This window comes from Squalius cephalus, assembly GCF_949319135.1.
Source record: "Squalius cephalus genome assembly, chromosome: 23".
NCBI lineage: Eukaryota > Metazoa > Chordata > Actinopteri > Cypriniformes > Leuciscidae > Squalius > Squalius cephalus.
This window is the reverse complement of record NC_137144.1, coordinates 22239637-22263244: the sequence shown is the minus strand read 5'-3', so window position 1 is coordinate 22263244 and position 23608 is coordinate 22239637. Positions and strand designations below refer to the sequence as shown.

The 23608-nt window shown below is 37.0% G+C and overlaps 2 protein-coding genes across 2 annotated transcripts in view; one reads left to right on the top strand and one right to left on the bottom strand.

Moving 5' to 3' along the window:
- furinb (furin (paired basic amino acid cleaving enzyme) b) overlaps window positions 1-8383 on the bottom strand; it is an 82823-nt gene extending 74440 nt beyond the window's left edge. The window contains exons 1-2 of the mRNA XM_079859342.1: window positions 7922-8383; window positions 3392-3670 (exon numbers count right to left, since the gene is read on the bottom strand). Of these exons, the coding sequence (XP_079715468.1) occupies window positions 3392-3571 (180 nt within the window). The 5' untranslated portion in view covers window positions 3572-3670; window positions 7922-8383. The remainder of the gene's footprint in view (window positions 1-3391; window positions 3671-7921) is intronic.
- Window positions 8384-9922: 1539 nt separating this feature from the next.
- Window positions 9923-23608, top strand: part of accs (1-aminocyclopropane-1-carboxylate synthase homolog (Arabidopsis)(non-functional)) — a 14872-nt gene continuing 1186 nt past the window's right edge. Inside the window, exons 1-15 of the mRNA XM_079860051.1 lie at window positions 9923-10813; window positions 12519-13123; window positions 14377-14436; window positions 15762-15832; window positions 15946-16015; window positions 16145-16211; window positions 17525-17622; window positions 17755-17832; window positions 18654-18754; window positions 20188-20277; window positions 20604-20649; window positions 20735-20876; window positions 21527-21669; window positions 21785-21938; window positions 22858-23608. The exon at window positions 22858-23608 is cut by the window's right edge and continues 1186 nt beyond it. Coding sequence (XP_079716177.1) covers window positions 10216-10813; window positions 12519-13123; window positions 14377-14436; window positions 15762-15832; window positions 15946-16015; window positions 16145-16211; window positions 17525-17622; window positions 17755-17832; window positions 18654-18754; window positions 20188-20277; window positions 20604-20649; window positions 20735-20876; window positions 21527-21669; window positions 21785-21938; window positions 22858-23264 — 2730 coding nt within the window. The 5' untranslated portion in view covers window positions 9923-10215 and the 3' untranslated portion in view covers window positions 23265-23608. The remainder of the gene's footprint in view (window positions 10814-12518; window positions 13124-14376; window positions 14437-15761; window positions 15833-15945; window positions 16016-16144; window positions 16212-17524; window positions 17623-17754; window positions 17833-18653; window positions 18755-20187; window positions 20278-20603; window positions 20650-20734; window positions 20877-21526; window positions 21670-21784; window positions 21939-22857) is intronic.

Here is a 23608-nt window from a genome sequence, read left to right as displayed (position 1 = left end):
CAGAAAAGCCATTCAATGCTCATAAACTCATTAGTCAGCAAGAAAAATAACTATAGAAAGGGGCATTTTGCTAAATATATGGACTATATCACATAATCCTTATATTTTTACTTGCAAGGAGCTAAAAAATTAAATTCAACACCGCCCGTATAATAGCATATGAAGACCTGCATTTCACCAAATTTACCTCAGATATTACTAATGAAGAAAATAGATTGGGTGTGTGCAAGACATACTACAACGTTTATAGGATGCATTAGGAGGAGGCCAAACTATACTCATTGGCCAAATGATGCTGACATTTTTATGGTTTGTGACACTGGCTCAGATTTTGTGTAAAGAACAATTCTTTGTGACAGTATGTAGTTCTCAAGTTGGAAAATCAATTCAATTCCTACTTTCCCAGGACATCCACAAGATGGATGCAGATGCTGATGCTGTAAAAGGAGGGCAGACGTGACAACACATGACAAAATTAAAACACATTTATTCTTTTGTGGCACTAAAAAAAAATTATTTGTCGCCTATTTTTTTCCCTTATAGGAGCCAATGGCTCCTTAATTTATTTATTTTTGTCTGGAGCCCAGCATCTGTAAATTTACTCCTCCCTAAAAAGAAATAAAGGTGTGAGAGAGTGTTATCAGCTCCCTGTAGCCAGATACCACAGCATGACTGCGACACGCATCTCCACAGATATGGCCTGCTGAGATGAGCATCTCTCTTCAGCAAGCAGAGGCGCAAACTGCAGCAAATGAAACTCAACGTTCGGCACTGCATCATTTTGCATATAGTGTGGGAAATTGGGAATTGAAGATTGGATTTATCACATTTATGAGGCCAACTGTAAATGGAACAGTTTGAACAAATCAGACAGCTAGGCCTATCTTACACATGAAGTGACAAGTGTAAATAGGCCCTAAAATCACCTCAGATACTAGACAGACCATTATGGAATAGAATAAAATACAGGGTCTTGAGATGCTTTTTTTAAAGTAAAGAATTCGGTGGTCTTGATAGAATGGCCAAAGACATTCATGCATGTGTGCTATGACCAACAACTAAATAATAACACATGTTTACCCTGAAGGTATTATATACACAAGTGCACAATTATTTGAAGCGGTGTACATAAAAAAAATTGCGAGATTTGCTCACATTAATTTTCACTGGCACTGTAGGGCACTGTTTGCCTTTTGTCACCCCACACACATAACCATTAATGTGACATTCTTCCAATGGAAACTTTTACATTCACTTGCTTCTATTAATAGGTAGAGCCCTTTTACTGATCGGACACCAGTTATTTGTTTTTCATGCAGCGTAATATAATGACTTTGGATCAGAGGAATAATTGAGGTTCCACCAGAATAGTTATTTTAATGTGTTTGGTTGACTTCTGACACTGCATAAACAGAGGAATTAAAAACTGAATGATCTAATACTGCTACTGCTCTGAGATGTGTGTATCAGAATCGCTGGTTTGTATCGGTCAAAAATGAGTGACTTAATTAGTTCAGCTCTGTCAGTTTACATTAGAGAGGCGACTTGTGATAGATGGATAGATAAACAAAACCCTTTAATGACAATAATAACAATACAATTACCAATTATTATTTATACTATTACTAATAATTCTAATATCACTAAAATTATATAGGCCTAATAACAGTCTTTAGGTCCGAACACAGCACAAATCAGCCATCAATGAAAAGACCTCGCCTTTTAGGTGAAATATTTCTAAGCAACATGACATTTTTCTTCAACACCAATTCCATCTTTGCTTGCAAAATGATGGAAAAAGATTATCATTCTCCATGATTATAAAAGAAAGTAAATGAATAAATAAACAAGTAAATAAGTAAATTAATAATCAAATAAGTAAACTATTGACGATAGGATGATATGACCATGAAGAACATCGCCCAACACTAATAACCAACCGTGTTTACGAGGATACCCGCTAGGGCTGCAAACTATATCAAAATTATTGAAATATCACAAATGTATATATATATCGCAACGGCTTGCAATAACTGGGGTCTTGAACAAAAGACAAAGAGAAAATCACTCACTGCTCTTGGCTGAATAACTTTTGTAGCTTTAATAATAATCAGTATATATATTTAATTCATACAGTGAAAACTAAGCAGTGTTTTATTTTTACATGTGATTATTCAGTTTCTGTTGTTAAATAAACCTAATGTAGGATAACCTGAAACCCTAAACCCCGTGGTTTACACTAATGTTAATGTAACATTTCTAATGTGAAACACGTATGTACTGTAGGTTATATAATTTTAAATCTAATTTAAGTAAATTTTATACACTTTAAGCATTATCGTATCGCATATCGAATATCGCATTATTTAATGAGTTATCGCATTTTTCTTCAATATCGTGCAGCCCTAATACCCGCCAAGACAAACATTTTGACAATTTTGTGTGTATTTGTCTGTTCAAGCACAAGAAGACCCGAAGGAGAATTCAGACAGACAAGATAGAAGATTTTATGGAGTTACATTACTGCGGTTTAATTTCTTATTGCAAATTTACTTTTTTGGAAAAAATAAGAACAAAGCATTTAATAAAAATATATTATTATTTCTATAAAAACTTGATAAAAATAAGAACTGATCATTTTGTGGTGGGACCAGTGAAAATGTTGGCAGGGCAAGTAAAAAGAATTACTGGACCAACTAGGTCAAGACATGTTTTAAATTGTTATAATCTGGATTTCAGCAGGGTTAGACGTGTTTATTGTTTGTGGTCTGATTTACAGTAGGGTAAAAGTGAGAGGGAAGGAGAAAGGAGAGGAGAAGAAGGGATAGGAGAGCTTCATTTTGGCAGCTCTTTCCACTCCTGTCCTCCCACATGTGCTATTCACAGACTCCTCACAGCGAGCTCAGGGGGCATTGCACTCACAGGGATTAATTCACATACAATGTTTCAGCTGTCAGATACATTCCTGCTTTTCGTTTCCCAGCTAAGCGTTTAATACCATAACAACAGAAGAGGGAACATCTGGCGAGACAAATGAGACAATGCGGGCAGCAGGGAAACAGAATACAACATAAGCCGAAATTAATTTCCCCAATCACAGCTGACGCATCTCCATTCTAAAGAATTGAACAGTGACAGATGCAAGGGAAAGGCGACTCGACAAGCATCTACAAGGACTTCTCGGAGGGGCCGTCGCAATTGGGTGAGCGTGTGTGTTTGTGCAAATCTGTCTTCCTCTTGTGTAAAGCAACAGAGCTTGACTGCAAGAAGGTGAGTGATGTACTAGAACATCACTACAAACCTCATGCAGCATTATGTCCACATGCACAAACATAGCAACTCTCACAAGAAACAGGAGATGAATTTTTGATAAAGCATTGATACCACTCACCTGCCCATGGCTGATGAATCCATGTTTCTGTGCAATCCTCTCAGCCTCCTCGGCTCCCCCTTCAATGTGGACGGCCCACGTGTTGGTGTAGATGCCTTGGCCTGTAATCAAGCGTACCTCAGAAGCCAGGAGGACCAGGTACGCCCCCAGAAACAGCGGCAGGGTCCAGCGGCCCTCCATGAACAGGAGTGCTTCGTCTCCAAGCCTTCTGGTCTTCTAGATGGAGTTTGTTTTCTAATGCATCTGTGGGTTGCACTGTAAATTCAGCACTGTAATAACCTGGAGAAGATAAGACAGAGTGTCAGAAAAGAAATACTAGAGCACCAGGAGGCCCATCGTTTTCTATAAAGCTCAGGTTATCTAAGCATAACTGTTCTGTCAGAAAACATCCTCAGAGGGACCGTGGCGAGTCATATATTTTCATAAAGGTGTCTTGAGTGCTATTGATAGCACTACACAAAGGGAAACTGGGATACAAACAACACTTTGTAGGACAAGGAGGAGAATGTGCGTTTCACAACTTGTACCCACTTGCTATGTGCTTGTATCTAGAGCAAGTTCACAAAAAAGGACATGCTGATGTTGCTTGTCTTAAAGGAACGGTTCACCGAAAAATTTAATCCTGTCATCATTTCCTCCCCTTTCCTACCTAGAAGACTTTTCCTTCTTCCGTGAAATAAAAATATGCAGTGTTTTCTATGCTCTTTCATGCAATCACAAGGGAAAATAAAGCTTTCATATATCAAAAGGGCATAAAAGCACCATGAAAGTATCATAAAAGTAGTGTGATCTGTCATTTAATAGCTGTGTGTGAGATATAGATGGAAATTCAAATAATTATTCACTGAAAACCTTAATATCTGTCCTAGCTCTGGAATGTTAATAAAAAGTAGTTTTTGTCAACAAATTATTCTTCTGAACTGGATGAATGAACTTTTGAATCAATTGCTTCAATGCACAAAACTGGTCAAAAAGATTCTCTCAGAAATCAAATTAATGTTGTTCTCAAAGCTATAGTATGACTTCAAATGAAAAATAATAATAGTAATAATAATAATAATAACAATATTATATACATACATACATATATATATATATATATATATATATATATATTAGGGCTGTCAAACGATTAATCGCGATTAATCGCATCCAAAATAAAAGTTTGTTTTTACATAATATATGTGTGTGTACGGTGTATAATTATTTTCTAAATATAAATACACACACATGCATGTATATATTTAAGAAATATTTGCATGTATATACTGTGTAAGTGTGTATATATATTTATATTATATATAATTTATATTATATATAAATATTTCATATATAAATAACACATTTTCTTAAATATATATGCATGTGTGTGTATTTATATATAGAAAATAATTATACACCGTACACACACATGTATTATGTAAAAACAAACTTTATTTTGGATGCGATTAATCGTTTGACAGCCCTAATAAATATATATATATATACATATACATATATACATATATATATATATATATATAAATAATTTATAGATTTAAAAAAATATATATATAAATGCCTTTATTATCACTTTTGATCAATTTAATGCATCCTTGATAAATAAAAGTATTAATTTCTTTCAAAACTACTGAATGGTAGTGTATATACAGTATAAGTATGGACTACTTTTAGAATGCCCTTGAATTCTTCAACCAGAAGAACATTTTAGGAACAGCAGCCAGGGTCTCTGAAAGACAGAATGTGTTTTATTCAAGGTTTGACATATACATTGGGATGATGACCATGTAGCTTGAGTATTGCACCATCCGTCAGAGAAGCTCTCTCCGACAGCAAGAGGGAGTCCCGTGAGAGTTGAGCAGCTCCTTAGAGACAGCTCAGTTCTTGCTGACTGTGTAAATAAGCTCAAAGCTTGGCTCAGGGCATGGTGTACAACCCCAGACACCCTCTACAACAAAACAGAGCATGAACAATACAGCCTGGCGTGTGCTTTCAAAGAAAGCAAGCGTGAAAATTCATAGTATTTTCCTGCTAGAGTAAAGGCATAACACATGAGGTCTAGGAATAGTGTTAAAATTATATCGCCAACCTGCACGATGTCGTTTAAAACAAGAGAGTGCCATTAGCAAAACAATTCCTCCGAGTATGACGGCTACAATGCAGAGTTTAGCATTTAAATAGCAGTTCCTGGTAGGAAGAAGTGAGGTTCTTGGTAAAAGGCCTGCTGAAGAAACAAACAAATCGTCACGTCTAAAATCTGCATTACAGAGCTCATTAAGGGCTGGCACAGTGCAGTGAGCTGGAGAGGAAAGAGGAGAAAACCATGTGTGTCTTACTGATGAAACCTGTGAATGTCACACCTCCGCAAGCACAGAAAATGAGAGAGAGAGAGAGAGAGAGAGATACTGTACCTGCACGTTTTAAAGCAATGCCTGTCATATCTAAACCTAATCGATTGTTTGAACCAATTAATAGATTCATTAAGCTCATTTTAAGCAGACTGAGTCAATTAGCAGCTAAGACAAATCTACAAAAGGTAATGGATGAGAGGTCAGCTCTTGGAAAATTATTCGCCGCCTCTAGCACTCTTAAACTTAAGACATTTTCACTATTGTCAAATAACTCCCTTTCAGGTTAACCAATGCCTCTTATTCAATCTTTCGCCTGTCTCGACAAGACTAATTTAATAATGCAGCCACTTGTGAAAGCTTCTTCTAATGGATAAATGTTGGAGGTAATGAAGGGCTCACCTTCAGAGCGCAACATATGTAAGATGTGACAGAAAGGCTGTTGATAGTCTGTTGCTGTTCTGACATACAAACAGGGCTTGTGGCTTGTCCTTTCTTCTCTTTATTTGGTCTGACAAGGTCTTTGTGTTGCTTTTTGGTTTGGAAACAACACAGAAGACCACTTTTTTTTTTTTTTTTCAGCTTACAAGCAGAACGTGGAACCAGTCCAGAGGGAATTCTGGTAATTGCATTGCAACCGCAACACTGACCAGAAACAGAATCAAAATAATTGGTTATCAACAGCCTTCCTAGAACTGAACATCTGTGCATTTCTAGTAAATCATGAATTCCTGGTGCTTCAGGAACAGGTCACAAAGCCAAAATGACGTTCAAATGTGAAGCCAGTCACGTAGAACATTTTGGAGGTCGGGCCATCAATCTCGTTCAACACTTCAAATGACTTATTTTTCATATTTAATGACTCTGAGCACCCATTAAAGCCTGAATCAAACGGAGAGTACGATTATCTAACTGTCTCTGAGGATCTGACAGATTGCATGCTTGCAAGAGGCGAAGTCCCCGGCGAATGGCGATGCTACTGTATGCTGGCTAGGAGGGCCAAATTTTTATAGCGTGCTCTCTGGGGAAGAAATAACAGTAATTACTATGCCTTAGTAACTCCTCATCAAACACAACTACAACTAAACCTTTTATGATCCATGATGGGCGTAAGGGCAGGAACCGAAGTGCTTAGTCACTCATTAGAGAGGGACAGACAGCGCACAAATACTGTTTATCTCTACCTCTTTCTTTCCTCTCTCTCTCTTGTTAGGATCAATACAGAAAATGAACACACTGCCTGTAATAAAAAAAAACCCTGTGGGTAAAAAACAAACAAAACATGTTTCATAATCAAACCTGCCAACAGAATGAATGTTTCGAGGTCAAAAGACACTCAATAATAATGCTTTTCTATTCTGAGGATCATCAGTCATCATATGAACTACATGGCACAAAGAATAGCACAATACTACATTCATTTATTGCAATGAACGCTATGAATTTTCATTGGGTTCACGCGTTAAGAGGAGCTCACGTGCACCGTAAATCAGTCAGACCAACGGAAATCATTCAATTACGCAATGAAATTCAATGAAAGCACTGAGCGTGCAATACATCTATGACGGATTGTGTGTACGTTTAAAATATTGGTATGTGCTAGAATGACTTTCTTTCTTTAGTGGAAGACAAAAAGAGACCAGTCACCATTCATATTAGTAGTATGGAAAACAGGTGCAATGAAAGTGAACGGTGAGCGTTACTGTGCCGAGCATCTCCTCCTTTTGTGTTACTGAGGAAATAAAGTCATAGGATATTGGTTTGGAACAACGTTATTTCGGGTGAGTAGGATGACCGAATTATCATTTTTGAGAGAAGTATCTCTTTAAGTCACCTTTTTTGACATTACAAAATAACACAAAATAATACATCTCAGAACAGTTTAACAAAATGTGTACGTTAAGGCAAAACTTAACGGTCGAGTTGTCTTGCTAGTCGCAAAAAACAACAACACACAAATATAGCAGCTAACGTTACTGTACGAATGAATAAAAAGGGATTCAAAAAAAAAACTCACAAATTATTTGTCAAATTGTAAGAAATGTCTCTTAGAAGTTGGGCGAAAACGTAAAAGCTTACCATGGCAGAAATTCAATAAATCAAAACTTTCTTACCGTTAACTTAACCTCAGTTTTCCCTTCTTATTAGATTAAATAAAGACGACACACGAACTGTCATTTACCTAAGAAATGAGACCGTTGACCCCTCCTCGAGCACAGACCGAGCTGTCATTGCGCTTCAACACAGCCTCGGAATCCGGTAACGAGCTCACATTTCTCTCTACAGCTCCGGAATGAACTCCATTCACGACAGAAATGTTAAGTATATCCTCTGAGAAACCATAACGGAGTATATTCGCGTCGTTCCGCGACACCCCGCGAACTCAACTCAGCATCACACGGCGAGCGCGCGCAGATCGATGAAACTTTCAACAGTGCGCGCGTCTTCCTGTAATGTAACGTTATTCCTTTATTTTAATTATTTATAAATATTGTGTCTGCAGATCTCCGTGCTATACTTAGTATCTAAATGTTTGCAAATAAAATGAAAAGCTCTGTGCCGGTGTCATGTGTCATCGGTCGCGTCTGCTTTATTGTTCTATGGAAATAACGGGATACATCCGTACACAAATCTCTACTAATCACAAATGGCCTACAATTCCAAGGAAGTACGTCATGGAATGAGGCTTCTGGACTATTTGTGGTCTGCTATTCTTGGGCTCCATCTGCAGGATTCAGACGCACTGCTTCAATAAAATAATTATTATTTTCCCTCATCGCAAAAGCTCTTTCAAATGCAGTAGCAAATATGTATTTAACGTTACTTTTAGCGTCGAAATGAAATTCTTAAAGAAACATTCACCCAAAAATTGAAATTGTTGCCATTATTTACCCATCCTTATGTTTTTTCCAAGACTTTGGAAATATGTTGGGAATGTCAGGAACTGTTCATTTTCATGGAGTATTTTTCCACACATTGAAAGTCAAATTCATAAACTCGAGGGTATTAGTAAATGATAACATACTTTTTTTTTTTTTTTTTTTTTTGCTGTGAATGAATTAGATTATATTTGGATCCTTCTCAATGTGGAGCAAGGGCTACAGTACATGTAATCACCAGCATCGTTTTTGCTTTGACAGACATAAATTAGATTAACAGTTTTGCCAATATTTTTTACTCCGAAAGCAGCAAGTCATAAAATGAAAACAGAATTTCACTCAAGGATTCCTCTTCGCTGACCCAGCTCTACCCCTGCTAAGCTGATTTTATTAGTCCCTGCAGCTCTTTTTTTATTATTATTATTTTGAAACTTTTTTTGATTTATTTTTTTTATTGCCAAAGTTATCACCAAAAAAAATGTACATGAAGAATAAATGCAAATGTACATGCTTATTATAGTTCATATAGGCTAGGAGTGAAATGCCCCAAGTATATATATATATATATATATATATATATATATATATATATATATATATATATATATATGCTTTATTTCAGTGGCGTAGGTGGTGGGGACGGGGACATCAATATAAATATATTTTAAGTATTGATCGAAATTATTGCTAAAGATATATCAGTGTCACTGGATATTGGTAGGGACACGTCCCTAGCGTCCCTACTAAATTCTACGCCCCTGCTTTATTTACATCACATTTTCAATCTCTTTTAGAAAAAAGGAGGCGAAAACAAATATTTCACAGGCAATCCAATTGGAGCAATATCAGGGGCACAACAATGAAGGTATGTCCAGTAGGAATAATACTGCAATAATAAAAATCGAAAAAAGAAAAAGAAAACTTTCAATATTTTACAATAATGTCCTATTAGTTAACATTAATTAACAAACATTAACTAACAATAAGCATTACATTTATTACAATATTAATCTTTGTAACTTTAATATAAAATACACACTGAGGAAATTAGGGGGAAAAATAGTTTAATTGTCATTATAACATATGTTAATTTGTTTGTTGTCTAATACAATAATATAAACAGATGCCAATCCACCTCGCTAATAAGTAAATGTGAATAAATATCGCGCAGTGGCTCAAAATGCTAATGTAAGCACTAGATGGCGCGCCCGAGCAACAAGTGAGTCTCCTCAACGGGCCTCTTTCAGCGCATGCGCAGCGCCGTTCTTTGTTGTCACGGTCCAAATTTATCCCGGAATAAGGACAGCACGCATGTGCCGTGAACCCGGATGTATCAGGACTTGTTTCAAAAAAGAACAAAAGCATCGAGCTGAAAATGCACCAAGACTGTTTTAGAAAGTAAAGGAATCTGGTTCCGGTCTGGGTAAAGTAGGCGACCAGTGCTCGCTCTAGATGATTGATTACAGTAACACACGCTGGAGTTTTAATATTTTAATGCATTTGCTTTTAGTCACATACACGCGGTGCCATACCAATGCGTGAACATATTTGCAGCAATCTATAAATATAACACTGTAGCTTTATTTGTAGTGCTGCGATGCATTTGATTCACGTGTACGGTAAAAAGTACGAACGCGGCAGCAACTGGTCCGAACCAGAGGTACTGGAGCTGCTGCAGATCTGGTCGGACGTGCCGGTCCAAACCGAGCTGGTAACCTGTCTCAGAAACCAGCATGTGTTCAACAGAATCGCCAGCACTCTGCGGCAGAAGGGCATCAACCGGACCGGGGATCAATGCAGGGAGAAGATCAAAAAGTTGAAGCTTGAGTACAAACAGAAGACTTTGAGATCCGCGAGGTATTACGAGCTGATGGAGAGGGCTCAGAGTAACCGATCGGCCGCAACCTCGGGTTCTACTTTGCCCTTGTGGAGCGGTTCGGTTGCGAACCAGGTGATCGGACTGCAGGGGTCAGAGACTAACCCGCCCAGACCAGGTGAAATCCTGGAGATCAAGACGGAGGTGATGAGCTCGGATGATGAAGCGGCGGGCCCTCCCGAGATGCTCTACGAGTTCGGACCTGTTGATGAGGAGGATGAAGCCGGTGCTGAACACAAAAATGCTGGTCCAAACACAGGCGAACAGGCTGAGATGGACGGAGAGCAGGGAAACACGCATGTCATCTGTTCCCCATCAGGTATCATACACAATCTGCTGATGAATAGATAAACAAACATGGATGTTTATGGATACATATGTCAGTGATTTCAGTGCAACAGCAACCAAACAGCATCTGCATGATGTAGTGAACACACAGATATTGCACAATACAGGCACTTGTTGCCTATATGGATAGAAAGATATAGATGAGTGTGACTCAATAATAAGGGTTATTTGAGGAGACAGTAGGTCTGACATGTGGCATGTGATGTAATACTATTTCCAATTGGTTTGTAATATTCTATTCTAATCTACTCTATTCTTTTAATTAACGATAAAAAGACGCTTATGCTCACAAGGCTGCATTAATTTGATAAAAAATATAGTAATACAGTTATATTGTGAAATATTATTACAATTTAAAATAATTGTTTTCTATTATAATATATTTTTTAAATATGTAATTATGTCCTGTGATCACAGCTTAATTTGTCATGTGGAGTCATGTGATTTTTCAGATATCATTCTAGTATTCTGATTTGCTGCTCAAGAAACATTTATTATCATCAATGCTGAAACTGATTTTTGTGGAAACCATAATACATTTTTTTTTTTTCAGAATTCTTTGATAAACAGAGAAAGGTATAAAAAAGAACCGCATTTATTTGAAATAGAAATCTTTTTGTAGCATTATATAGTTACTTTCATTTTTTTTGTTCAATTTAATTAAACATTTTTGCCTTGAAAAGTTGAATAACGTCAAGATTTTTAAAGGGATAGTTCTCCCAAACATGAAAATTCTGTCATCATCAACTCACCCTCATGTTGTTACAAACCCGTAAGACTTTTGTTCATCTTCGGTGCACAAATGAAGATATTTTTGATGAAATCTGAGAGCTTTCTGTCCCTCCATTGACAGCTATGCAACTACCACTTTGATGCTTCAAAAGGTTCATAAAGAGATCGTAAAACTAATCCATATGAATTAAATGTGAATAAAAAGCCTAAATTCAATCTGTTCATCATATAAAGCAATCGAGTCTCTTCAGAAAATTTGGACTAAACCACTAATTTTACAATCTCTTTATGATCTTTTTGAAGCATCAAACTGGTAGTTGCGTAGTTGTCAATGGAGAGTACAGAACTGGCTCCGATTTCATGTGTTCTGAAGATGAACAAAAGTCTTAGAGGTTTGGAATATGAATATCTATATCTGCAAAAGACTTCAGCAGCAAAACCATTAATAAGTACCATAGTAAAAACCTGTAATATTGTTAATACATATAACACAAACCTGTGAAATGTTGCTGCGCAATGTTGTGCATTATTGATTTTCATTGTGAGTGACACACGCTGAATACGTGCTGAAGTATCTGGAGTGTTCGAATGTGGCATCTATGTATACATATCTATGGACCTGACCTACCAGTTTTAACTGATAATCCATATTCATTTAGGCGGACTGTGCGGTTTAACAGTGCATAGGCATTGCAGTGTTTATGCCAAGTGAATTGTTGTGTCTGCTGTTGGCACTGTTTGTTATCCAGTGCCTTACTTTCAGCACCGCAGATGTTCTCGACAGCATTGGCATGTTATCACACCAACTGTTGTTTTAATAGAATTTTGAGAGGATTGTTTAATCCTTAATTATGTTATCAGTTGATGAGTTTTTTACTATTACATTTTTTACTTTAAACAGGACTGATTTAATGTTTATTTTTTATATATATATCACACCACAGATTGCAGTGACCAGAACATGACTGGCTCCTCCGGTGCAGGTGTATCCCCGGCAACTGCTCCCATGGCGATGAGAGACGGAGGTAGCCATGGTGACCAGGAAGGGGTTTCCGGATCGTTCCATCAGAGGAAGCGTCGGCGGGTGCTTCGCGGGGCAGATGGGGGGTTATCAAGCGCTATGGCTGGGTATCTAAGCTGGCAGCAGACAGCAGAAGAACGTTTCCTCGCTCTGGAGGAGGCCCGGATGCGGCAGGAGGCGCGGGCTGAGGAACGGAGGGAGCAGCAGGAGGAGAGACGAGCGAAGCAAGAGAGAGAACATGAGTTTCGGCTTATGTCCATGTTGACCAGAGTCCTGAGCTCGGCACGTGGGACGGAAGACCAGAGCGCCATCACCAGCAGGGAAATGCCCCCTGTGCCCAGCTCCTCACAAACCTTGATACCCAACAGTGCCAAAGCTGTACCCAACATGCTTTGGGGTGATCAAACACCCCAGTACAGCCCGCACCTGTCTCGCCGTGGCAACAGCATGCGGCTGCACCAGGGAATCCTGCAGGAAGGCTTCAACCAGTATCATGACGACAAATACGACGAGAATTCAAACCCTCATGTTAGTCTCCCTGGAAACAGTACCACTTTATTATTATTATTATTATTATTATTATTATTATTATTATTATTCATTATCAGTGTTTTCAAAATTTAATGAAAATGTTGCAAGTTGACATTTTAATTTAATGCATTTTTATTTGCATTACAAATCATATTATCAGCATAACAATTTAGGGAAAGTTTCTCATGTCATAGTCTATATATGTATGTGCTGTCAAATCATCTAACATAAAAGTTTGTAAATATGTAATATAACTTTTATGTTAGATGTGATTAGTTATCAATTAGACAGCACCTATAGATAGATAGATAAATAGATAGATAGATAGGGTAGTATGTATACATTACCCTTCAAAAGTTTGGGGGCAGTAAGATTTATATATATATATATATATATATATATATATATATATATATATAGCCCATATATATTCAGCAGTGATGCATTAAATGCATTAAATTTATCAAAATTGGAATTAAAAACGTTTATAATGTCTTGCAAACCCCACACTTTTGAACGTAGTGTAAGTATATAAAGGTGTAAAATGTATAATTAATTTTTCCAAATCCAGACATACACCATCAGTTAAAAAACAAAAACAAAAAAAACATTTTACTGCACAGTGCAGGCCCACATGGTAGTAAATCATAGTAATGAATAAGAATTAGTTAGTTAGGAGGGGCTATACCTAGTTTAAATTAACTGAACATCTCATATTTTCTAAATTTATTTTCAAGTGAACATTTCTGTGCCTGGCCTTTTTGTTCAATTTTTAATAATCTTTTTCTTTAACTAGTTCATTTTAAATCATCTTGCAGTTGGACAAATTTTTAAAACATATTATAAATATTAAAAATAAATAAATATGGAAAAATATTCCAATTACAGGATAATATTCCATGTAATATCTGATTTAATGATTTCATCAAATCTGCTTATATTAGAGATTATTGAGACAAATTACTGCATTTCATGTCATCTACCCATCTGTAGTCACTTGCTTAGTTCAGTCTCAGTCTGAGAGTTTTCGCTTGTTCTGATATTATAAGCCTTGTATAAAGCAAGTCTTGGTTTTAAGGCACTGCTTTGGTTGACGCAGTGGCCACAAGTCTCTTGGGACTTCTAGGAAATTCAACTGAAAATCTGTGTGGTTTTTCTCATTTTAATACACTTTTTGTGTGTGTGTGTGTGTTTATCTAGCTTCTGCTGTGTGGTAATTTGCTGTGGTTTTTTTATACTATTTATTTCAGGGCATTATAAACTTGGGAACCAGTGAAAACAAGCTATGCTTTGACCTCCTACAGAAAAGGGTAAGAGATGTGATTTACTTGTTTTGCATTCATTAGCAAAGATCCTTTTTCATTCGTTTTTTTTTTCTTTTTTTTTTTCCGTCTGGTGGGTAAATAAAACCTGTTAAACTTATGCTTACATGACAACAATGTACTAAAAACTGAAAAGTTCTTTAGAAAATGTTTGCGTACAGGTGATAACGTTGTCAAAACGATCCCCGTTCACACGGTTCCGCGAAAATGACAAAAAAGGTTGTATTCTGCTCCCAGGCCAGTAGTTGGCGATGTCACTTTGCAAAGGAAGACTACGGAAGGAAGACAGCTTTTTAGTTGAAAACCGTGGCTGTGTCTGAAATCGCCCCCTTTTTCCCTCATTCACTATTCCCTACATTAGATTATATATAGTTCACTTGAGGGAGTGAATTCAGACAATGAGTGTGCTTGAAGGGCTGAAGTTTTGCTGTTTAATAATCATTTGAAACTTTGCAAACTGGTAGCTCCAGTAGTAATGAAAAGAGGAATGTAATAATTAAGTAGGGATTATGCCTGTATGATATGACGCTGTAGCTACATCAGACAAGCAGTTTGGAAAATGAATGGATGATTCAGCTGCGGGCGCCATCTTCTGGTCAGACACGGAATTAATACGGTGCGACTCTCACAGTGTACGTACGGTGTTGAACGTACATCAGTTGTACACTCGTTTTGGTGGTGCATTGTGGGATTGAACGAGTGCACTCAATAACGTCCACTTTACGTCCACGTCCACTTGGTTTTGGACACCTCTACAAATGGCTGTCCCCTCAAATAGTGCACCATTTAAGGCTACGGGGGCGATTTCAGACACAGCCGTGTCATGTAAGCACTCCCTTACTTTAGAAAAAGAATGTGAGCTATATATCACAATATCATGGCGTCTTGAGGATGTGCTATTTTAGCCAGTGGGCAACCACCCAAAACACCCTAGTAACCGAATATCTCTCAGAATATCTCTCAGAATATCTCTCAGAATATCTCTCAGAATATCTCTCAGAATTTCTCTCAGAATTTCTCTCAGAATGCCTCTCAGAGCCCTATAGCAACCGCATACCATGAATAAAAACAAGCTAAATGCCACTCAGAGCACCTTAGCAACAGCATACCAATGTCCTAGCAACCACTCTATTAAGTTTTGGACATGCAAGTGCCACTTGCATTGTCTTCAGAAGAAGAATAATAAAGTGTTATTACAAAAAGAAAGCCTTTCAAAAATCTTTGCATGCACACAAATATAAAGAATTGTCTCAGTGCGTGGATATCACTTTTCAATGTTTGTTGCACGTTGTGATTCTTGGTTTCTCCGACAGCTGATGCGACCTGACATGCTTCACATTGACCCTGCTTTCTTACAATACCACGATTGGAAAGGCCACAGTTTGTAAGTTTACATTACCCATAACTGTGTAGAAACTAGAATTCCTTGAAATCAAGTGCTTAGGTTTGTATTTCACAGTATTGATGTTCTTGTGTCTGAATTCTTTTCCCCCAAAGCCTTCGAGAGGAAGTTGCTAAGTTCCTGTCAGACTACTGCCATTCTCCCAAACCTCTAAAACCAGAGAATGTGAGTTTTTCTGCTTTTGCACACATCAGCATGATGTTATTAAACCATCTGTGTTATTTCTGTTAGTCTTCCTCTTTCTTTAGAAAGAGAAATCCAGTCCACATGCTTATTTTCTTTGTTTTTTTGCAGGTTGTTGTTATGAACGGTTGTGGGTCTCTGTTCTCGGCTTTAGCAGCAACGCTCTGTGACCCAGGAGGTATGAGACCATCTGATCACTACAGAATACAACTGCACTTTTTGTCTTCTCAATCTCATACTTACTATGAATTGCTGAATATGCTGATTTTTCAGCATCATTACTCCAGTCTTCAGCGTCACATTTTCCTTCAGAAATCCCACTAAATGCTGATTTGCTGCTCAAGAAACATTTCTTATCAATGTTGAAAACAGTTGTGCTGCTAAATATGTTTTTCAGGATTCTTTTAAAGAATAGAAAGTCCAAAATATCAGCATTTATTTAAAATAGAAATATTTTGTAAGATTATAAAGGTCTTTGCTTTGAGTTTTGATCAATTTAATGCATTTTGTTGAATCTTAAGTATTATTATTTTTTTTTTTTTTTTTTTTTATTAAATCATACGGACCCCAAACTTTTGAATGGTTGGGTATATTGGCCAGACTAATTAATCAGTTCATATTTAGCCATTTTGAAATGACTAGCATAGACCAGTAGCATTGGCTGCTTTCCGAATAACAAAATGTTAGTTCTCCTTTGTGTTTCAAAATATATTGAAATCATTGGATATGGATAAACAATTTCTACAGTATTTACAGAGTATTGGATTGATTTGAGAAAATATGTACATTTTATTATATTTTATTTTAACTTTAAAATTTTTAGTAATTATGTAAACATTGAAATCAAAATTGAGCAAAATTAAACCAAATAAGTGACCATATGTGTCTGAAAATATTACCTGATAATGTGTGCTTGGTTTACAGATATAAAAAAACAAAAGAAGGAATGCACACACCAAACAAGTTCAAAGTCCAAGATCCATCGAGAAAATGTTTTGCTGAAGATTCTCATGTAAAGTAACATTTTCTCAATGGATCTTGGACTTTGAAATTCTTTGATTTCTTCTTTTTTTATATATATTATGTGAACTGAATCTGTGTTGAGTTATCTGGGAATTTTACTCATCAGTTTCTGTTTATAACTCGAAAAAAGCATCAGCCAACCACAGGGGACACAGGGAACAACTCTAAATCACTTTTCAGCTCTTGTATTTGGCAGGTTAGACACTAATTGTTTAGTTTGGTTCAAATAGATTCAATTAGGTTGATAACCATCAGTGTCGGTGACACGACCGTTTGCTGATGCGTTTCCTGTCTTGTGCGTTACTCACTGCAGTCATTTAACTTTTCTGTGCAAGATATCTTCATACAGAAAGTACTTGTACAGTCGATTTTTCTCAGCCGAATGAATTCATTTCAGTGATTTTCTTTAACAGTGCATCAATCTCAAATTGAAGGACATTTTTCATTTTTTTTGTGCTTGTTTTGCAGATGCCATTCTCATCCCGTCGCCCTTTTATGGTGTTATAACGGAGGACGTGGGCTTGTACAGCAGTGTCATACTACACCATGTGCCACTTTATAATCAGGTGCTTAGCGAAAGCTCAGGTGTAAGATTTAATAATGTAACGCTGACATGTTACAGTGGTTTTCTGTTTTATTTTTGTTTCGTGTGGCTATTCTGTTTATCTTTCTATTTGTATATTTTTGTGTTTGTGCAGCTCACAGGAAGTGATGTCAGACCTTTCCAGCTAACTGTTGAGAAACTGGAGAACTCCCTTAAAGATGCCAAAAAAGAGGTTATTTTATTTAAAGTGCTCCTATTATGCGTTTTTGAATATTACCTTTCATGCCGTGTGTAATGTAGTTGTTTGTGAATGTAAAAGGTCTGCAAAGTTTTAAAGAAGTGCACGATAAATACATTTATTGTCTCCCAAAAGAAAGAATAGATTCTGAACTACCGAAACGAGTCGTCAGCAATTCCAGTCTCTCTTCCTGTTACAAACGTATGTAACAATGTAACAAATTTGCATAATGCCAGCCTATGGTCCTCATTGGCTGCCTGTGAACAACGTCTACTTTGACCCTCAAACACTGTAGTTGTAGCTGAAGCCTGGAAGAGTTAGGTTTGTGTTGTCAACATGTCGAGAAGGTCATTTTTAGCACTGCGAATGAGGACTTGCGTTGGAATTGACAATGTCGTTACGGTTTGTATCATTGTGTATCAAGTGCTGAGGAAGATCTTCAGATATGGTAATCGCCGTTTCGTTTTCGACACTCATTGTAAACGGTAGACCAATCACAAGTTCACAACAGACTGGGTCGTCTGACCAATAAGAGCAGAGTAGTCTCTCGGAAAGGAGGGATATATAAAGACTGAATCTCCGAACTAACCATTTTCAGACTCTGAAAAATGAGGCGATGTGCAATGTTTATTATGAGAAAATTCAAGTGTTTTTTTGACCTTTAATGTATTGAAACCTATTGTAGGCGACCTCCATAACACAGTTAGGAGCTTTTCAAATACATAATAAAGACGCTTTAACTTAAAGATACAAACAAATGTACACACTTAAAAATCAATGTATGGATCTCTTAAAATTGTATTTTCTTTATATAGGGATTGAACATCAAAGCCCTTATCCTGTTAAACCCCCAGAATCCACTTGGAGAAGTGTACTCGGCTGAAGAGATGACCAGCTTTCTACAATTTGCCAAAATGTGAGTTCAAACAGTTTCTCACAAGCATTGAACTAAAACAGTTAGGTGTGTTTGACTTGAAGCGGCGCTGCACAGACCAATCGGTGTATGACATCAAAGTACAGTGAGAGCGATTCGAAACCATATGGAGCTGTCTGCTCTCGAATCGCCCTTAGCAGTGCTTTGATATCATACACTGATTGGTCTGCACAGCGCCGCTTCAAGTCAAACTATGGCTGCACAATTAATCGAATTTGTAATCGCGATTACAATTACGTATGCCACAATTATGTTATCGTTTAAAGGTGCAATTACACACAAAAAGTTCACTTACAATATTCTGTGTGCTTAAGATGTGTTGTTTTTTCTTTCTACAGCTTATCTTAAGTTTTTTTTTTTTTAAGTTTGGTTTCTTTAAATAAATAAATAAATATATTTGGCATTTGAGGCTTAATGCTATAGAAAAGTGTTTTGAGCTTGTATTCTGATATAACAAAATGGCATTCAGTTGCTTCAAACAATGGCATAAAGCTATTCAAAACATCATTCAATGTAAATTATGATAATCATAATTAATAATCGCAATTACAATTTCAAGGGAATAATCAACAATTATGATTTTTGTCAGAATCGTGCAGCCTTAAGTCGAACGCACTTACACAGCTTAAGCTAGTCCCAGACTAAAATGCATTTTTGAGCTGTTTTAACTGAAAGCAACATACACTGACATATCTTAAAATATGCCAGTGTCATTGTTTTGTCTCAAGATGCAAACCAGAAATGTTTTTTCTAAGGTACGTTTATTAAAGCTACTTAAATGCCCTAATTGAACTAAGGCCTAATCCTGGCTTAATATAAGCCCTGTCTGTGAAACCAGCGCTTAGCGTTTCATTCGGATTCAGATCTTTGATATCTGGAAGCCAGTGAAATTTTGTCAATATAAAAATATTGAAGGGATAGTGATTCCAAAATTGAAAATGATCATATATTATTCACCCTTATTCCGAACTTAGACTTTCTTTTGTGTAACACAACAGCTGTTTTTAAGAATGCTTATGCTGTTCTTTGTCCATATAATGAAAGCGAATAGTGAGAGCAGGGTCAAAGAAGTACCAGGCGAATCATTGTCATTTAGAAATAAGATCGCGTGGGTGCTGCTCTTGTCACTTTATATTTATGCAGTATGTAAAACGGCATTCATCAAAACTTCTTTGAAGGTTTCGAACAACATGAGGATGAGTAAACGATTTAAAAAAAAAATCTATTTTCATTTTTTGGTTGGCTAACTAACTGGGTCTCTGATCACACATTGTTTTCCAAATGTTTTCATATGCTTCATTAAGTTGCACATTATTGATGAGAAATTGCATTTGTGTACACGCATGTCATTTGAATGTTAATTTCTAGCCTCAACTGCACTCATTTACGCATTGTTTCTCTCTCACATGCTCCAGGCACCAGCTTCATGTCATCATAGATGAGATTTACATGCTCTCTGTGTTCAGCGAGACAGACACTTTTCACAGCGTTCTCAGCTTGGACGGGTGAGAGACATGCACATAAACTCTCTCTCTATTATTTCTGTGTTTTGTTTATTCTAATTTACTTAGTCTTGCGTATATTTATCTGATATGCCCTTTGCTTAAATTGAAGTATACATCATTAGTTGTCAAGTTAAATTGAATATTTTAATGAATTCAAGCCAAACCACTTAAAAGTGTACTTCACCCATAAATGAAAATGTTGTCCAAATTAAAATTTTAATGATTATTTTAATCTTTACTGTAATGTCAGAAATTACTGCTTTTATTCAGGGTGCGTGTGAGTGTGTTTGTATTAATCATCACAAACTACACCAATGTTTCCACAGGTTGCCAGATCCCCAGAGAACCCATGTTATGTGGGGCGTCAGTAAGGTAATTTGGACTGTCAGAAAAGCCTTTCCTCGGATTCTTGGCATTGCAGCACTGCATTCAGACTTTCTGTTATGTACAAATATAGGACTTTGCAATGGCAGGGATGCGAGTTGGCGTGGTCCACTCGGAGAACAGAGATTTGGTACAGGCCCTTGATCAGCTGGGCGCCTTCCACGGAGTCCCGGGACTCACACAATACCAGATGGCCCAGCTTTTCCGAGATAGAGGTACACACATTTTTTTCCTTGCTTTGTTAACCTTTTCCCGATTCACAATTCCCATATTTTCTTTTCTGTCTATTATGCAAGATTAGTATTAGTGTGTCCCAAATCACATTATATTCAAAAGGATAGAACTGTTTCTGGTTGTTTTTTCCCCATGCTTTTATGGACTAAACCCTTTGGGCTCTCTTTTTCTATATTAAAAAGGTTTTTATGCTGTTGTGGAATTCCAAAATGTTGCCATACTGTCTTAATTCTTACTCAGAGTATCTACACTACTGGTCAAAAGTTTGAAAATTGTCTCTCTATCAGCATATTAGAATGATTTCTGGAGGATCATGTGACGCTGAAGACTGGAGTAGTAATGATGCTGAAAATTCAGCTTTGAAACAGGAATGAATTACATTTTAAAATGTTAGCCTTCAAGCTTCCAAAATGCACCATACAAGTATAATTAATATGGTCTATGGTCCATGGAAATGCCAAAATATAACACATTATTTCCTTTTAACAATTAACCATTGCTACTGGATCGTAAGTCATTGAGTTGAACTCAAGAACCTTAAGAGCCTAATTCATGAACAAATAGTTTAGACTCAAAAGAATGATACGTTCACAACAGAAAATGACTAAGGGAGTTTTCTTGCTGTTTCCAGACTGGCTGAATAGTGAGTTCCTCCCGGAGAACAGACGCAGGCTAAGAGAGGCTCACATCTTCCTGACAGAAGAGCTGAAGAAACTGGACATACCTTTCCTGCACAGAGGAGGGGGATTCTTCATCTGGGCAGATTTGAGTAAGGTGAGGTCACAGGGGGCATTTACACTACAGAATAACCTCTCACAGCACCTTTAGAACAGATGTCTGTATCTAAACTCTTTAGAGTTCAATGAGTTTGTGTGTGATGTTTGTGTAGTTTCTGAAGGAGAAGACGTTTGCTGAGGAGCTGTCTGTGTGGAGGTGTTTCCTCAAGCACAGGGTTCTGCTGAGCTGCGGTCAGGCCTTCAGCTGTGGGTCTCCAGGCTGGTTCAGAATCATCTTCACTGATCAACAGCACAAACTACAGCTAGGTTTGTTGATTGATCTCATTTACATTTTAGTTCCTGTAGTTTGGGGGAGTGGGGTAAGATGTGTCACTAATTTACTTTTTCTTTTTTCTTTTTTCCATGTGACCATTTTATTTATTAATATTAATAATGATACAATTATTAAATAACGGTTCGTACAAGGTGCTTGAAGTACTTTGACTATGAAATATAAGTCCTGGGAAACTCTTGAAAATAGCCATATTTTTGAAGAGGTACTTAAAAAGTGCTTGGATTATTGAAAGACAATATATATGAAAGTAGTGTTTAGTTTTTCAATGAAACAATATTTTCATGCAAAATTATGCTTGCTGATATAGATATGAAGACATTTCGCATGACTATGGGCATTATATTGCTCATATAAATATTCAAGTATTTGACACAGCTTTCATTCTTCAGGTACATCATATATTCATGAAAAAAAATCAGTTTGAATAAGGAAAGCGATACCTTTGTCATAGTTATCCTTTCAGTGGTTAAAGTTGCCACTGTCATTGCATGCTTTGCTTTATTTGTACCTTTTTGTTTTATTAGTATATTTTTATTTATCTGTTGACCTTATTTAAGACCTTTTTATTTGAAAGATAAGAAGGTATCCAAAAAAGGTATCTGTGGGGTAAAGTGTTTCACAGGGTTTGGGGTAAACTGTGCCAGGGACTAAACTTGTGACTAAGTTTTGCCTCCAAAGCAGGAAATACTATGACAAATACTCCTATTATTTAAAAAATAATATTGCAGATTGATGAAAATCGCTTTTGACTTCAAAATATTCTGAATAAAAACCCATTTCCTAATTTATCAAAATGCAAGTAAGTGTTGTGCAGCATTTTAAATAAGTGGCATAGCTTAACCCAAACTATCTGACATTGGCATTAATACTTCTCACATCACTGTTCTTCAGGTGTGCAGAGGATTAAAAACGCATTAGAAGAGCTTCGGGACTCTTCGATACCTGAAACACAGCGGACGACAGACAAACGGGATGACGGCAGCGGGACAGCGAGGAGGGAAGACGCTAAGACAATAGATGAGTGCAAAGAACAAACACTCAAGAACTCAAGCGTTCAAACCAAACATGACACTGTGCACATTAAGGCAGAGCCCGTCTCATTGGCTGATGAGAGCTTTGTGATTATAAATGGCCAATCCGACATCCGCTCAGAGAGTCTGGACTCTCTGATTGGTACTCTGCGGCAGCAGATCCGCTCGTCTGATTGGCTGGAGAAGCACAAGCCTGAGCTAGCTGCCGGAAAGGACCCAACGCAATTGGATGTTTTCACAGACCTGCTAGAAAAAGCCAGGAAATAGAGTGACAGTTGGTAGAAACAAGTTACAAAACAAATACTTTTTTAATGAATGGTATGTTCACCTTATGTACAGTTTAAAGACAAAGTCTGTTATTGCAGAAACGGCACCACTGCAAACCCTGTTATTAGAGATTGAAACAGAATTGTGGAGAGTCACCGCAGCAGTATAAGAAGGAGTTGTTATTCTTGGATGTGTTTTTATACTTCAATTATTACCTTGGCCATCACTGTAATTGGAGACTGGCCATTTAATTGCGCTCATTTCAAATTCTAAGTATCCAATCTGTTGTCTTTTAAATTGATTTAAAGGGGTCTTATCATAAGGAACTGATTTTATTTTTTAAA